At 40.7% G+C, this 17,534-nt stretch overlaps 1 protein-coding gene across 2 annotated transcripts in view; it reads left to right on the forward strand.

The window, feature by feature from the left end:
- Window positions 1–17,534, forward strand: part of MIPEP (mitochondrial intermediate peptidase) — a 163,723-nt gene that overhangs the window by 53,510 nt on the left and 92,679 nt on the right. For both annotated transcript variants that reach the window (XM_032260084.1, XM_032260085.1), the window contains exons 11-14: window positions 3,809–3,962; window positions 5,894–5,971; window positions 7,226–7,430; window positions 8,642–8,751. In XM_032260084.1, the coding sequence (XP_032115975.1) occupies window positions 3,809–3,962; window positions 5,894–5,971; window positions 7,226–7,430; window positions 8,642–8,751 (547 nt within the window). The remainder of the gene's footprint in view (window positions 1–3,808; window positions 3,963–5,893; window positions 5,972–7,225; window positions 7,431–8,641; window positions 8,752–17,534) is intronic.

The raw sequence follows: 17,534 nt of genomic DNA on the forward strand, positions 1-17,534 counted from the left end.
TGGTGTGGTAGAGTGTGGAGAGAGAGGTTGCGTTCTATAACCCCGTGATCAGATCTCAGTCTCTGGGCTGTGGCCTTCACAAGTGCTTCTCAGTTCTTCCTCCTTAGGTGAGACATAACACTAGAGGGGCTTGGCTTGGTGTTTCCCTTCCCACAGGCTGGTTAGGCTTTGGGAAAGTAGTTACTTTTGAGGATCTTATTAAGAAGAACAAAATGCTTTGGCGGAAATCAAAATGGTTATTTTTCCCTTCTTGATGGAAACATGAGAGTATTTTTATTGATCTTAACGATGAGAACTTGTTGTAGGACGTCTGAAGGTGAAACTCATAAAAGGGTGGGATTCCCTGTAAGATTGGGCACCGCTGAAGCTTTTAACTCTCAAAGCCTGCCCCCTCCCAGCCTTCAGCAATTTGCCAATTACAGTTTAAACTTTCTTGCCTTGGTAGTAGTTTCCGTGGGAGGTTTCTGCTCTGGTAAGTTGTGATCCTCTGTGTCTGCCTGTCTGTCTTTCCTGTTTGAGGAGCAGCAGTTTGCTCTGTGGCCTCGATTCTCTGCTGAATCTAACAAGATTCTTGATTTTCAGTTTGTTCAGCTTCCTGCTTGTTAGGGTGCAGTGGTGACTTTCAGGTTCTTCGTGTGCAGGAGTGGAAACCTCAAGCCTGGACTACTTCCTTTTATCATTTCTTTTCTCCCCTCTTTCCATGGTTCTCCTTTCTCTCAGCTGTTGAGTAGCTGTGAACTGTCCTCTGTCTTCCTTCCCAGGACCCTGCTCTGGAAGTTCAGGGGTCTGCCCTTTACCCTCTCCTCAGCCTACGTTGCTCTCCCCTAATGGCCATATCTCCCTCTATGGCTCTAACAGCTAGACAAGGAAGTCTCCTTGGTCTTGTCAGCTTTGGGGTCCTGAGTGTCCGACATATCAGGGGCTCTTCACAGTCGGTGTCTCCAAAACGGAGTTTGTGTTTTGTTAGCCCTCCATCCTCCCATCATTGCACCTTACCTCCTCCCTTCTTTCACAAACACATCCAGATTCCCCTCTTCCTTTTTTTGTGTTCATTGTGCTGACACAGTGACTACCATCCACTTACTTGTCCAAACCAGAAACCTGAGTGTTATTCTAGACTGTTCTGTCTTTCTCATCACCCTCCACATCCAATCACTCACACAGTCCTGAGATGTTTACATCTCAAAGGAAAAACACATTCATTCATCCCTGACCCCACTGTCCTCTGTCAGAGTTTGCCCTCTGAAGCCTGGAAGTCTGTCCTTCTGTCAGCCCTCCCTGCCTCCTGCATCCCACCCTCCATGCTGTCCTCTGTGCAGTGTTCCAGAAAACATGCTCCTCTGTGGCCTACAGAAGCTGTCTCCCACATGGCATCTGTAAGCAATTCATCGAGAGCGTAGTCATAAAATATTAGAAATTCTGCCGGGCGCGGTGGCTCACGCCTGTAATCCCAGCACTTTGGGAGGCCGAGGTGGGTGGATCACGAGGTCAAGAGATCGAGACCATCCTGGTCAACATAGTGAAACCCCGTCTCTACTAAAAATACAAAAAATCAGCTGGGCATGGTGGCTCGTGCCTGTAATCCCAGCTACTCAGGAGAATTGCCTGAACCCAGGAGGCGGAGGTTGCGGTGAGCCGAGATTGCGCCATTGCACTCCAGCCTGGGCAACAAGAGCGAAACTCCGTCTCAAAAAAAAAAAAAATAAAATAAAATAAAATAAAAATATTAGAAATTCTGTGTATATTTTTTTTTTATCTCAACTTATAAAAATGTTTTCTTTTTGCAATGAAATAAAATACCACATGCATATGCTTTATAAATGTACTTGTAGAAGGTTGAATACTCAAAAGTTATTTTACTGTACATTGGTGAGGAAGCTTAGAGGCCATGGCCTATGGCGTATGGTTCTAGTTCCTCAGCTTGGTGGAGCAGGCCCTCTGTTTTCTCACCCCTGCCTGCCTTTCCTAGACTCCACTCCCATTCTTTCTCCATTTATCCCTGCTTTGGGAACTGCTTCATCTTTAACCACATCCTTTCTAGAAGTTACCAGGCTAATATATGTCATCATACTTCAGTTACACTGTTGCTTCTGCCCAGAATTCCTATTACGATTCCCATTTTCCATTCCTCATCCCAGCCCTGCCGTGCAAAGTCTGATTCCTTTTTCTTTTCTTTCTTTCTTTCTTTTTTTTTTTTTTTTTTGTGTTTGTTTTGAGACGGAGTCTCGCTCTGTCACCCAGGCTGAAGTGCAATCTCAGCTCACTGCAACCCCTCCGCCTCCTGGGTTCAAGCAATTCTTGTGCCTCAGCCTCCTGAGTAGCTGGAATTGTAGGCACCTGCCACCACACCTGGCTAATTTTTGTATTTTTAGTAGAGATGGGGTGTCACCATGTCGGCCAGACTGTTCTTGAACTCCTGACCTCTTGATCACCAGCCTCCCAAAGTGCTGGGATTACAGGCGTGAGCCACAGAGCCCTACTGATTGTTTCTTAATTCCTGCCTGAGATGCACTCCCTGGTGCAACTCTGCATTCCACAAGTACGGTAATCACGCTCTCCTTTGCTCTCTCATTGTGCAGTGCTCAGTCATACATCCTTCAGCACTGCCTACTGAGCGCCGCCTGTGTGCCCACTGCCCCAAGCCTGGGTCACAGTGTAGTTTGTCCACATCTCTGCCTCCTTCAGTGCCAGCTGCTTAGACACAAAGGCTCTTCCTTCCTCTCCTCCAGCATGCTGCAGGTTTGCTGAGAGTATGCTTGAGGGAACAAACCAGGGAGGGAGGGCACTGGATCATGAGCGTCTCTTCCAACACTAAGATTTCCGTTTAACGAAAAATTAGTCAGAAATTAAGGTGTAAATTTGTGGATGTCCATAGCCAAAATCTCATTTGTTGTGCAATTTATGTTCACTTACTAAACTCATTCATTTAGTGGTAAATATAAGTTTGTATATATTTTATATATAAATTTGTGGGAACTCTTTATTTTGTGGAACGAAGTGTTGTGGAATTCTAGAATCACAAAGTCAATTGAAAAAAATGTATATTTTGGTAATCCCACAAGGTAGAAGTGTAATGAGCACCTACAATATTCTAGAGCCATTATTTTTGGCTATGGTTATACATTTTGGCTTGACTTAATGACTCAAATCTAAACATTCAAATCACGTATTTTGGATTTGCTTTGATTTATGTTGGAATATGTAGGACATAAAAAGTTATTTTTGGGTGAAGAATAATTCGCCTTACCAGTTATGTTGTCCTTAATTTAAGATGTATAACTATAAAACAGATAAATTAAGATCTGATTATTTATATTCCAGGCATTTTTTTCATAAATGAGTATTTTACTGGATGAGAACTTTAAATTCACTTACTGTGCCTCATGATTTGTATTCATTTAATATTTATATAAGTCACAAGTTTCTAGAATATAACTCAGCAAATGAGAGTTACCATTAGAACTGAAACATCGTATTTTGCATATAAATGTGTATAAGGAATGTATACAGTGAGCAGTTGAGACAGTGATTAATTGGGTTAGTGAAAGAGTAAATAATGTGGAAGGGACAAAGATTGGGGAATGATCTATCTACCTTAATTACCGACTTACTGCTAACACTCGTAATAATCAGACTGTCGTTCTGAAGAAAACTGTCTGAAAACCCCTCAAATGATAAAAATACACTTTTATGTTTGAATCCTTCTTTAGCTCCAGTGATCTTAAGTGTTAAATGAAAAGTTAATTGAATTTACCTTCAGAAATTGAAATAAACAAAGATACTGTTAAACCTCTCTTCCTTCTCATAGGTATAATATTGAGCCCAGCCTGTACTGCCCGTTTTTCTCTCTTGGAGCATGCATGGAAGGCCTGAATATTTTGCTTAACAGACTGTTGGGGATTTCGTTATATGCAGAGCAGCCTGCAAAAGGAGAGGTGTGGAGTGAAGATGTCCGAAAACTGGTGAGCTCCCGCTCAGCCTACAGCTGCATGCGTTAGCCTTTCAGTTTGGGAGTTGAGTCAATAGCAGTTTCATCTTTACATTAACTTTGCCCTGATTGTGTCCTCTGCCTTATTTCTGCTTCACAAAAAAATCTAAATTGCACTTCTGATTTAGGTCACTGTATAAAGTATCTAAACATAAAACAGCAGAGTTCTCTTAAAAAAGTTTTTTAGGACAGGGCATGCTGGCTCACGCTTGTAATCCCAGCACTTTGGGAGGCTGAGGCGGGCGGATCACGAGGTCAACAGATTGAGACTATCCTGGCCAATATGGTGAAACCCCATCTCTCTTAAAAATACAAAAATTAGCTGAGCGTGGAGGTACACACCTGTAGTCCCAGCTACTTGGGAAGCTGAGGCAGGAGAATCACTTGAACCCAGGAGGCAGAGGTTGCAGTGAGCCGGGATTGTGCCACTGCACTCCAGCCTGGCAACGGAGCAAGACTCTGTCTAAAAAAAAAGAAAAAAAGACAGTTTTTTTAGGAACTTGATAGAAGGTTGAATATATAAGCACCTTCATATATTCACAAATTCTAGTTACAGAAAAATTATTCATTACTTTGTATGTACCTCAGTGCTGTTTGGTCCGTTTGGTTAATTCTCAAATCCATTACATGAGAGACCTTTTTTCTTTCCAGCCCCCATCCCATGTCGTAGGGGCTTATGTTTGCATCAGATATTAATTTATGTCCTGTGTTCTGATTTATTTCCCTTCTTTGATAATAACTTCAAGCCTAGCAATCATCCTTCTCCTATGAGGGCCTGCTTTATTTGAGGCATGCATATTTAAAATTTTTCCTCATAGGATTTGAGGCTTTGTTGACCTGTGTGTTAGTCACTAAGGTGTGGTATTGTTTTGTTGTTTGAGTTTTGCTAGCATGCTTACCACGCTGTGCTTTCTTCACTATATTTTAAGAAATACAAACAATCTCCTTGTCTCTCGGCCATGTCTTGTGAGTGTGGAGTGGGAATGGTGGTGGGATTGAAAGGAGAGTCAGGGTGGGAAGACGTTCCTCACTGCATTGATTTACCTCAATATCTGTTTGTATTATAAACTTCCAAAAAAGATAGAGGTTGATAAAATGCAGAGATACCATAAAAAGAAAAACTCGTAAGAGGAAACTGAGAGGACAAAATGCAGGTGATTAAGAGGTTTCCCCAGAACTGCAGCATCTGCACTCCACTGAGGCCCAGCACTGTTCACTTCTGGATCCCAAGTGTCTTGAACAGTTCCGGGCACCAAGTAGGTCCTTAATAGATGTTTGATGAACAATGAATATATACTTGCAAGTAATTTTAAAGCACAAAATTGGGGTTCTCTTTGATGGAATCCTTACATTCTGAAAGGACAAAGAAGGCAAGATGGAGAGTAGCAGTTGAGTCTCCTATAAGCTATGCCTCTTGGAGAGGGGATAGTTAGTTATATTGATGACTTTGAACTCAAGCTGGGAGCTCCATTGTGGCGTTTTCAAATTCAGGGGTTCTAATTTGCTTGGGCATATATCATGACATTCTAGGATTTGAAGGAAAAAATAATTTTGCTGCTAAAATTGTCCAGCCAGCACTTCTTCCCAACTCTTGTGGGTGGTTGGTAAAGGTATTGGAGAGGATAGGCATTCAGGACAAAATGCCCTTATGAGGAGGATTTCCTCTCCTGGACACAGAATTCTCAAACCAAAATCATTTGAGAGATGGAGCAGAAGATGATGGGGGAAAAGAGAATCTACCTTGAGATAATGTGGGATGTAGAATGTAATTAAAATTTACATTAATTATGTCTATATGTGTGGCTGTAAATGTTTAATACACGGATTCTTGTGTTAGGGATATGGTCCTACTTTTAGAGTATTGGATGTCCTCATTTACCACTAAGTTTAATTTTTTTTTTCTAGGCTGTCGTTCATGAATCTGAAGGATTGTTGGGGTACATTTACTGTGATTTTTTTCAGCGAGCAGACAAACCACATCAGGTGATCCTTTCTTTACAAACTGGTGTCTCTAGAACTCATCAGCAGTTCATATGTATTAACGTGAACTTTTTATTATTTTTTAAATTCCATGATATTTAAAAGTTATTAATGATGGTTACCAAATACATACATTTGAAATTAAGATAGAATTTTAAAATTAAAAAGTTTATGGAAATAATTACATCAATCTACGTTTGTCACTTTTATCTGGGTCACAGTATTAATTATAGTAATAATAAATGACAGCTGACATTTAATGAATCCTTATTTGTGCTAACCAGTGCACTAAGTCCTTTATACACATCAACGTTTTAATGTTCACCTCAACCTTTTGACTAGGTTCTCACATTATGAGGAAACTGAGGCCAGAGAGGTTAAGTTACTTGGCCAGAAGTGCTAGGATTTGAAGGCATACATTCTGAGTAGATCCCCAACTTTTAACTCTTTTCCATACTTGACAGTGAACTCTTCCATACTTGACAAGTCTAAAACTGCAGAAGATATTCCATATGGAAACCTTACCGACCACCAAGTAGCTCCTTACGTGGAAGACTTGAGGCAGCTCATCTCCTTTCCTTTAGCTGTAGGCCAACTTTGACAGCCAGTGAGCTTTAGCCATTTCATGCAGCTTGATGGGAAATGCCAAGAGTTTAGTTTATAAGTTATAACAGAAATAATGTACCTTATACTTGAATAGTGATTCACAATTTCCAAAGCCAGATTTTAACAGATGTGAGCTTATGAAATCTGGACAGCCACTGTGGGATTTGACAAGGAAGCATTCTAGAGATGAGGCTTGCAGAGGCAAATAATTTTCCAAGATGTTTTGGCTAGTAGGTGTGAAAGGTTGTAACAGGGCTCAGGTCACCAGACTCTGAGGCCAGTGTCCTTCCTCTTTGCTTAAATGGTTGGATGGTGGAGACACACCTTTAGTGATTACGAGCCCTGGCTCCTGATAGTCAGCCTGGGTTCAGAGCCAAGGTGCGGCAATTCTAGCTAGGTGTCCTTGGACATGTTACTTAATATTTCTGAGACTAGTGTCAGGTTTCTCATCTGAAAAGTGAGATACCTGCTGCATAGGGTTGTTGTGAAGAATAAGAATAAGGTGTATATATGTATATAAATAAAGAATAAGAATAGAATTAAGTTGAAGTTTGTTCTCACACATTTTGGTGAAATTTTATATTCATTGAAACTGTTTTACACTTTAGATTGCTGAATACTGTCTTCTTTTATGTTTTCTGATTCTTAAAGGATTGCCATTTCACAATCCGTGGAGGCAGATTAAAGGAAGATGGAGACTATCAACTCCCAGTTGTAGTTCTTATGCTGAATCTTCCCCGTTCCTCAAAGAGTTCTCCAACTTTGCTAACTCCTGGCATGATGGAAAATCTTTTCCATGAAATGGGACATGCCATGCATTCGATGCTGGGACGAACTCGTTACCAGCACGTCACTGGTAAGCCATGAGGAGGGCTTTTATTTACTACAATCCTATACAAACATATATTTTCTTTTAAACTGGGAAAGGGGCTTTTCATTTGGAAAATGCGACCATTTCACCATGTCCTGTGGTCTTTATCTGAGACTGCCTCGTCCTGCCCTCCCCATGGCTGTGCAGCCTGACCCTCCTGTGCTTTTCTCATCCTTGCTGGCAGCTTTCACCAGGGAATAATCTCACCCGTGTATCTTTCAAGTTTGTTCCTTTTTACATTTGACAGTGTTTCATATTGAATTTAAGCTTGTGGCTATATGTGTGTGAATAAAAAGGTATCTCCTTAATACCTACCACAGAGTTAATAAGTAAGTGAATGAATGGTATCTCCTTATATCCAAAATCAGAAAACTAAATAAAGCATGCTTAAAAAAGTAAGATGAAGTCCTATTAATTTTTCATATTTCCCCGTGTGAAATCTTTGTTCTGCTTTGCAGTTTTTTATGCTGTTATGTGGCCATATGTCATGACATCATAGACTTTTCCTCTTCGTTGTCTTATCCTTAAGTCTTAAGCTCACTGTCACATATGGTCAGCGTTAGACCACTAGTAAACTGTTGACATCCAGCATTTATTAACTAACTTTACACACAGTATTTTGGACAAGGAGAAGGTAGTGAAAAGACTTTAGGTGGGCTGAACAGAATCATTAAATGTCATCAAAATTTCTTACAGGATTTGTTGCTTTAAGTAATTTTGAGTTTAAAATACTGCTTTTCCTCACTGAGAATTGACTTTGTTACAAAAAGCAATAAATGGATAAAATAAAGTACTTGTAAAACAAAGGAAGGATAAAAGCATTAGGTAATGGAATTTAGTGAATTAAATACAAATGCTATATTAATATTAGAAATGTTTTAATTTGTGATTCATGTATAGCCAGCATAGCTGAAGACAGGTTTGTTTGTAAAAGGTGTGAGCCATTACTTTATAAGGTGTTTTAGCAGCTGTGCAAATATTTTGTTTTACTTTTGATATAAAGGAAAATATATAGGATTATAATAAACTTTTCTGCAAATATGTACAATAATTTTATAGAAGCAAAATATTGATTTAATGAATTAAAGCTTATCATAGTTCATCAGAAGTACAAATAAAATTTTAAAGGGTACATAAAAAGTAAGATAAATATATTGATTTGATTCATGCCAACTTTTTTTTTTCCCTTGTTTTAGGGACCAGGTGCCCTACTGATTTTGCTGAGGTTCCTTCTATTCTGATGGAGTACTTTGCAAATGATTATCGAGTAGTTAACCAGTTTGCCAGACATTATCAGACTGGGCAGGTAGGAATAGTAATATTGTCATATTGTCCTTTGGGTTGTAATGGTTGGCATTTGTGACATCCTGGATAAGCTGAACTCTTCTTAGTTTTTCAGAACTCACCCTCTGTTAGTAACAAACCTTTTATTGTTTCTTTTTTTTCCTGATTCCCTATCTTCTCTTTTTCCAAACTATAGAATCATAGTCCTAGCATATAGTCATGTGTTGAAAAATAGCTATCCTTTATTATATGCCTGGTAATCTACCATTTAGTCCTAAAACCATCCCATAAGGAAAGCACTTTATCCCCATTTTCCAGATGAAGAAACAAGCTTTGTGTTAGAATAGGCATTCAAGCCTGTCTCACTTCTAAAAAGCCTTTGCTTCTGAATATTTACTCTGTTGGTCTGAATTTTTATGTTGTCTCATAAAATGAACTAAGTGCCTTATTCTGCCAGTATGCTTAGCATCTCTGTGATGCTTAATCTGAAAATTCCTTAATTTTAAGGCTTAGATTTCAATGATGCATTGTAATATTAAAGATTTTTAAATTAAAATGTGAGATACCTTATACTAAGTTAGCTGTAAGTTGTCAACATTATGCTGTTTACTGTCCACATGTACATTGGAAGATGTGTTCTTTCCCCTCCCTCAGAATTCTGATTATATTAGAACCGTATTATGTGAGGTGATGTTTTTCCCCCTCAGACTGTACGTACTCCCTGGTACAAATGTAAATTGTATCCATCTTTGAATCCTTGGCACCTAGCATCTTGTTTCATACACAAAAAAAGCACTAAAAGAAATTAAATGAGGGGATAAATACAATTTGAAACAGAAGGACCTTAACCATCTTTATTTGTGACTCTTGGTCTGATTATGTCTCCAGATGCGTAATATTATTTGGTGATTTTTTTTTTTTAACTTGATTTTATCTGTTATTGTCAACTGTAGAATAATCAGGGATCTTCTGGCATGGTAGCTCATGTCTGTAATCCCAGCATTTTGGGAGGCTGAGGCAGGTGGATTGCTTGAGCTTGGGAGTTTGAGACCTGCCTGGGCAACGTGGCAAAACCCTGCCTCTACTAAAAATACAAAAGCTAGCAGGGCATAGTGGTGCATGCCTGTAGTCCCAGCTACTCAGGAGGCTGTTGCAGGAGAATCACTTGAACCTTGAACCTGGGAGGCAGAGATTGCAGTGAGCTAAGATTAAGCCACTGCACTCCAACCTAGGCAACAGAGTGAGATTCTGTTTCCAAAAAAAAAAAAAAAAAAAGAATAAATGATATTCTGGATAACTAATCTGAGTAAATCTTCAACATAATCTATTTCAGTTATTAAGATGGGAAATTTGTGATCCAATTAACTTCCCATCCATTAACTTACAAAGAACTGCCTGGGAATTATGTAGACTCCGCCAATAACAGACTGGCATACCCTACCATGTGATAGTATAATCCATCTAGGGCCATGTATTTTGGGAGCTGGGAATGATTAGAAGTTAGTTGATTGCTCCCTGCCTGAGGTGCCTTGGAGCAGAGCCAAGTGCACAGGCAGGGCCACGAGGGAAGGCCCCCAGCTCTGCCTGGGGGAACTGGGGAGGCGCAGGAGGACAAGTGCAGGAGGAAGGTGGTAAGGGAAAAAAGACAGAAGGGGCATTTGCCAGTCAGCTCTCAGCAGTACTCATCTCTTCCACTAAAAAATATTTATTGAGGACATACTGAGGACAGAGACCCTTCGGTCAGAAGACACTGAGTTTACTGTTTACCAGTCTCTGTTCTCGGCATCCGAGAAACAGCCAAGAATAAGTCAGGCAACATCCCATTCCCTGCGGCCTTTGATTCCTAGGGAAACCAAGACCGAGCCTGAGTGGGGCGTTGCCGCCCGAAGGCCAAGCCCGCGAGCGGCGGGGTGCAACCTCTAGGTAGCTGGGGAGGCCTGGCCAGGAGCTGGGGGCCAAGGGCTGGGGAGGAGGCGGACAGGGAAAGACGGACTGGGTCTGCTGCTGCTAGGTGCTGCGGAGCACAGATGCGAGTTTGAATCCTGATGGAGGGGAAACCCAGTAAAGGCTTTCAGGTGGGAATCAAATTTTTACTTCCGGAAAATCACCCTGGTGTCAGGGAGCAAGCAGATTGCAGGGGGTGAGGGTAGAGCCTAAGAGGCTTCCTGGAGATCGGCGGCTCCGGCTCCCGGCTCCGGGGTGCAGCCGCTCTCCCCTAATCCCGGCCGCACAGCCTCTCCTACTGCCCTTGCTGGGCGGCCTCAGCCCTGGCGCCCCAGCCCCCTGCAGACAAGTACCTGGCTGTTGAGGGGTCAGGGTGGGAGGCAAGAGACGGCGAAGGGGCCGTCACGTTTCCGGGGTTCCGCCAAGGTCAGGCTGAGGGAGGCGCCGCCTAGTGTGGGAGACGTGGGGAGCACTGGTACCCCTACGAGGGGTTTCTGCGAGTCCGAGGAGTCCAGAGTGCGAGTGTGTGGTGCGGGGCTGGCGCAGGAGGGCGTGGGAGGACACGCGGGGGACACGTGGGGGACACGCGGCGACTGCACAAGAGGACTGGGCCTTGCACGGTAGTCTTTTTTTTTTTTTTTTTTTAAGTTAAATCTGGAGTGGAAATTCAACACAAATACAATTTTTTTTTTAAATTGCCATCTACTTACAGAACAAACAGAGGAGCAAAGAAGGGCTGGAGCCACTGCTCCAAGTGTGATAAAAGGTCCCAAAGGAGAGCGCTTCCCAGTGCCTGTATTCTTAGTAAAGTCTTGTGTAAGAGGATGCATTGTTGAGCTAGATGCAAGAAAACAAGAGTAAGCCCAAGTCTAATCCGAGATCGATGAGATAGGAAGAAAAGTTCAAAACTTAGTTCAAAACTAAACTGCTTTGAATTAATTCAAGTTTCAGACACAGAAGACCATCCAGTGCCCTTAAGGGACTTACAGACATAGTCTCTAAAGAATCTAAAATAATTTTGTGATTCCGTGGAGAATGGAAAGCGTGCCCAAAGGCAAGAGACATGTAAATGCTTTGAACTTCACAAGAGCTTGCCTCTTCTTGTCACTAATTAAGGCACCAAGGAGGCTTATTTTCTGTTTTTTCAATTTTAAGGACAGTCCTAGCCTTAAGGATAAGAAGTTAATTCTCCAAAATCCAAGTCTTTGTAAATAAATGACATTTAAGCCCATAAGGAAAAAATAACAGGGCTACATGTTTATGCTTAATTTCCTATCCTGCTGCATTTCAGGAAATGATTTCTTTAACATTATGAAATATATTCCAGAGAGCTCTCAGATAGAGGATCATCAGTGACTTATTAACACCTACAAGTGTTTTATCAGAACTGTATCATAGCATAGCCAATGAATTCCTTGTGGTGGAAGAATTAGAAGTATGCTTATCAGATTTGCAAGTGCCATGCAGCTGTCAGAGATAACAAATACCAGAGGTGCACATTCAAGATTCAGAATGTCTTGGCAAGCTACCACATCAAAGCTAAAGTAGAATTTATTGTAAATTAATCTTAAAATCAATACCACAGTATGGAAGGAGTACAGACTTGGTTGCAGTCAGGTGTTTGGACATAATAAACTTAACATGGATCAATAGTCTAATGCAGTTTTCCCATAAATCTTCAAATGTAGGCTACATTGGTGGAGCTGTGGTGCCTAAGGACCCAAAGGTCATTGTCTGTCTTCTCAGTGCTTGTTGGTTTTGACCTTCAACCTTACTTCTTCGCTGTTGCTCCAGATTAGCACAGAATTATGTATAGGTGGCCTCATTCTTCTGGAAGGATGATCCTTGTCCTTGCTAAACCTTTCTAAGGTGCGATTTTTTTTTTTAATGTTTTGATTTCTGTGAAAGTGGGATCCTCTTGTTAGTTACCTATTTATATTTAATAGCTATAGTCTGTTCTCTGTTCCTTATAACGGAACACCTGAAAATGGGTAATTTATAAATCTATTTTTTACAGTTTTGAAGGCTGAGAAGTCTAAGGTCAAGGGGCCGAATCTGATGAGCGCCTTCCTACTCACTGGGACTCTGCAGAATCCCGCGGTGGCTCAGAGCCTCACATGGCGAGGGGGCTGAGTGTGCTCACATGCTAGCTCAGGTTTCTCTTCCTCTTCTTATAAAGCCACGAGTCCCACTCCCATGATAATCCCTTAATCCATTATTATCAGTGGATGAATTAATCTGTTCATGAGGGCATAGCCCTCATGACCCAGTCATCTCTCAGTACTGCCCCACTGGGGCTTAAATTTCAACATGAGTTTTGGAGGGGACAGATATTCAAGCTATAGCAGTGGCATAGTGTGCTGTCTCCCCAAATCTGTCATAAAATCACAGGGGCTCTTTACAAATTATTGGGTTCTTAGATTCAAGGAAAGAGGATAGTCTAAGCCCCTATACCCAACACCGAAAGTGCTAACCACCACCACTGTTCAGTCTGATACCTGCCCCTTGACCTCTGCTGTGGTTAGAATATGGTGTGCTCCATTAAAATTTATGTTAAGACTTGGTACCCAATGTAGTGGTATTGGTAGGTGGTGCATTTGAGATGTGATTAGCTCCAGATGGATAATGTCTCTTTCTGGAGCTGGATTATTTCTCTCTGGAATGGATTTGTTCTCATGGGAACAGATTAGCACATTGTTATGAAGCAAGCTTGCCTCTTGTATTTTGTCCTTTACATAGGCACTGGGTTCGCTTTCCATTTCTCTGCCATGCTTTGATGCAGCACAAGGCTGTCACCAGAAGCTGCCAGATATGCCCAGTCTTGACCTTCCTAGCCCCCAGAATCATAAGCTACATAAGCCTCTGTTCTTTATAATTTACCCAGTCTCAGATATTCTGTTACAGCAACACAAAACGGACTTGGGTAATTCCCATCCCTACCCACCTCTGTGGGGAAGCTAGGCTGTCCCCAATGCCCAGATCATTTGGGTACCCAGAGTTTTCATCATCTTTCTTTGACTGTCCCCAGATCCTAATTCCTAATGAGGGCAAGATCTATTTTTCTGTGCCCTAGATTTGCAGTTTCTTCACATCAGGTTTTAGGTAAATTTCTGAAAATGAGCAAAAGTCCAATACTTACCTTTCCTTTGCATCTCTAAGATTCTCTTCCCATCCCACATTCTCAGACTGAATTTTCCCCAGGTGTGTGACTATATATGGCCAAATTGACTTAGCCCAGTCCCTGAGTAGTCCAGATGCTTGGTTGCCCACCCTCTCCCCGGCTCTACAGTAGCTACCTCTGTTCCCTTTTGTCCTCAATTCCTCAGTTTCCAACTAACACCCCCACCCCTACAAAACTTCCACTGTCCTCATTTTTACCCACAATGACCCTTGTCCTCAGCGTATTGCCTGGAGCTGGGCTGCCAGTCCCATTGTGTTTGATCGATTTCAGAGGCCCTGTTTTACAGTGATGCTGATAAACTGGAAACCATCCTGAGGGGTAACCGCTGCTTTAGTGTAAAATTGGAAACACTTCACATTAGGAGGCGTTTAAGAAAAGACATTTTTAGACTAGAGGAATAAAACTCAAGTCTTTAACATACTGTTTGAAGGATACCAAGTAAAGGAAGAAAGTCATTCCAGGAAAAAGCAGTATTACTAGGAATAGTGGAAGGGAAGTACAGTGAGGCTCACTTCAATTCAGGAGAGTCTTCCAACAAGTGATTAGAGCAGAAAAAGCAGCCTCTCCAAGTAATGAACTTATCTTTTATTTAATATTTAATACGACAAAACAATATTTGTAGAAGCAACAGCTATGAAGCCATTCTCCAACCTAAGAAGGAAAACAGTGGAACATGCTCCTCTCTGAACCCATCTCTGCCCCGCTTGCCTCCCAGAGGGCAGCACAGTGCTCAGTTCTTTATTTTTTTGCCTCATTATCTATTGCTAAGAAGTGTGGTATTCAGTTTTGTTTTTGAACTTTACAAAAATGGTATTTTGCTGTTTATAATCTTCTTTGATTTAAAAAAAAATATTTTATGCCTAAGATTCATCTGTGCTGCATGTAGCTGCAGTATATTTTTTTCCGTTCCAGATAATATTCCATCATTTATATACTTATTCTCCTGTCATGGGGCACGCGGGTTCTTCCAGGTTTTTGCTAGCTCATGTGCTACTGCTATGAACATTTTTTTTTTTTTTTTTTTTTTGAGACGTAGTCTTGCTCTGTCGCCAGGCTGGAGTGCAGTGGCGCAGTCTTGGCTCACTGCAACCTCCGCCTCCTGGGTTCAAGCGATTCTTCCGCCTCAGCCTCCCGAGTAGCTGGGACCACAGGCGCGTGCCACCACACCCGGCTAATTTTTGTATTTTTAGTAGAGACGGGGTTTCATCATGGCGAGAATGGTCTCCATCTCTTGACCTCGTGATCCGCCCACCTCGGCCTCCCAAAGTGCTAGGATTACAGGCGTGAGCCACCGCACCCGGCCTGCTGTGAACATTTTTAAACTTTCCGCTGTCTATCCATGTACAAGATTGGAACTGCTGGATTTATAAGGTGTTCATGTCTTTAAGTTTATGAGATAATGCCACATTGTTTTTCAAAATCTTTCTACTAATTTTTACTCCTCTCAGCAATGGTTTCTATCATGCAACATCCTCACTGACTTTTAATATTGTCCAAAGTTTTAATTTTGCCCATTTTGTGGTTATAAAATGAAATGCTGTGATAGTCTTAATTAGCAGCGATGTTCTCTGGTTACTTTTAAGGTTTTTTAATTTGTTTTTTTTTTCTGTTTTGTTTTGTCTTGTTTAAAGATAGGGTCTTGCTGGGTTGCCCAGGCAGGCCCCTCAAACTCCTGGGTTTAAGCAGTCCTCCTACCTCAGCCACCCAGGTAGCTGGGACTGCACTCATGTGCCACTGCACCTGGCTTGTTTTTTTTGTTTTCTGTCAGATGTCTTTTTGTTTCATGCTCATTTTCCTACTTGGAAATTTGTCTTTTTCTTACTGATTTTCAGGAATTCTTAGTAGTTGAAATAATCCTTTTTTAGGCATATGTCTTATCTTAGTTTATGGCTTGTGTTTTTACTTTTCTTTTAATATTGTTGAATTTATCAAGCTTATCTTTATAGTTAATAGTTTTTATGTCTTATTTAAGAAACCTTTGTTTTCTTAGAAGGCATAAGGATATTCTGCTGCCGTTTTCTTTTTGCTGCTGCTGCATCTCTTTTTTTTTTTTTTTTTTTTTTGCGACAGAGTCTTACTGTGTCGCCCAGACTTACAGGCATATCACCCTGCCTGGCCAATTTCCATATTTTTTATAGAGACAGGAGATCACTGTGTTGCCCAGGCTGGTCTCAAACTCCTGGCCTCACGCAATCCTTCCACCTCAGCCTCCCAAAGTGTTTGGATTACAGGCATGAGCCACTATGCCCCGCCTCTTCAGTTTTCTTCTAAACGTTTTAATGTTTTCTTTTCTCTTTCAATTTTTAATCAAGTTGAAATTCTGTCTGGGTTTTCATAAGGCAGGAATCTATTTTACTTTCTTCTCTGTGAATAACAAACTGTTCCAGCACCATTTATTGAATAATTTATCTTTTCTTCAGTGATATTACTCATGTACATGCAGTTGTCAGTTTGTGGGATTCTCTTTCATTCCGTTGTTTAAGCTGTCTGTCCTAATATCAGGCCATGCTGTCGTATTACTATGGCTTTGGAATAAGTTATAGTAATAGCTTATTATTATTAATAAGTAATAATAAGCCTTGGTATCTAGAAGGATAGGTCTGCCTCAATTTGTTCTTTAAACAAAATTTCTTGTGTACTCTTGGACCTCTGTATTCTTTCATATACATTTTAGAATCAGGTTATCTTTTTTTTTTTTTTTTTTTTTTTTAAATCTGGTGAGCATTTGGTTGGGATTACATTAAATTTATAGGTCAGTTTGGGGAAAACTGATATCTCTGAATATTGAATCTTTGAGTCCATGAATGTGTCGTATCTCTTCATTTCTTGAGTCTTTTTCAAAAGTCTTTGAATAAGGTTTTAAAGTTTTCTTTCAAAGGCCGTTGGTCAACTTTTGTTGGGCTTCCTCCTAGATGCCCGACCTTTTTGATACTGTTAAGTAGTATGTTTGCTACTGGTGTTTAAAAATGCTGTTTATCCCTTAATGTATAGTGCTCTTATTTTCAGCAACTTTGCTTAACTTTCTTTTTAATTCAAATAACTTGTCTACAGACTTTTAAAAGTTTTTTTAACCAGATATAATTACTTCTGCTAAACATAATGACAGTTTTATTTTTCCTTTCCAACCATGTATCTTTTCTCTTTACCTTGTTCTACTCTACTTATGAGAGCCTCCTTAATGCTGAGTAGAAGCTGTGGTATGGGCATTACTGCCTTGATCCTGGCGTTTAAAGGAAATGTTTTTAATATGTCACTATAAAGAAAGATGTTTATTACAGGTTTGTTGGAGATGTTAGGAAAAGGAAATTCCTTCCTGTCTCCAGTTTGCTACTTTTATTTTAATCATTAATGGGTATTGCATTTTATTGTATTTTTTCCTGAACCTTTTGAGCTGTCAGATAGTTGTAAAGAACAACAATCTTTACAACAGTTGTTGTAAAGAACATTAATCTGTTAATGCAGTGAATGTTAATGTTAAACATTAGGCCACCTTTGCATTTCAACATTAAGCCACCTCGGTCCTAAATAATTATTTTTTAATGCAGAGCTGGCTTTGGTTTGCTAATTTTTTTTTTTGAAACAGAGTCTCCCCCTGTCACGTAGGCTGGAGTGCAGTGGCAAGATCTCCACTCACTGCAACTTCTGCCTCCTGGGTTCAAGCGATTCTCCCACCTCAGCCT

Source organism: Sapajus apella, unplaced genomic scaffold, assembly GCF_009761245.1.
Source record: "Sapajus apella isolate SASKATOON/1434 unplaced genomic scaffold, GSC_monkey_1.0 scaffold114, whole genome shotgun sequence".
In the NCBI taxonomy this organism is placed as follows: domain Eukaryota; kingdom Metazoa; phylum Chordata; class Mammalia; order Primates; family Cebidae; genus Sapajus; species Sapajus apella.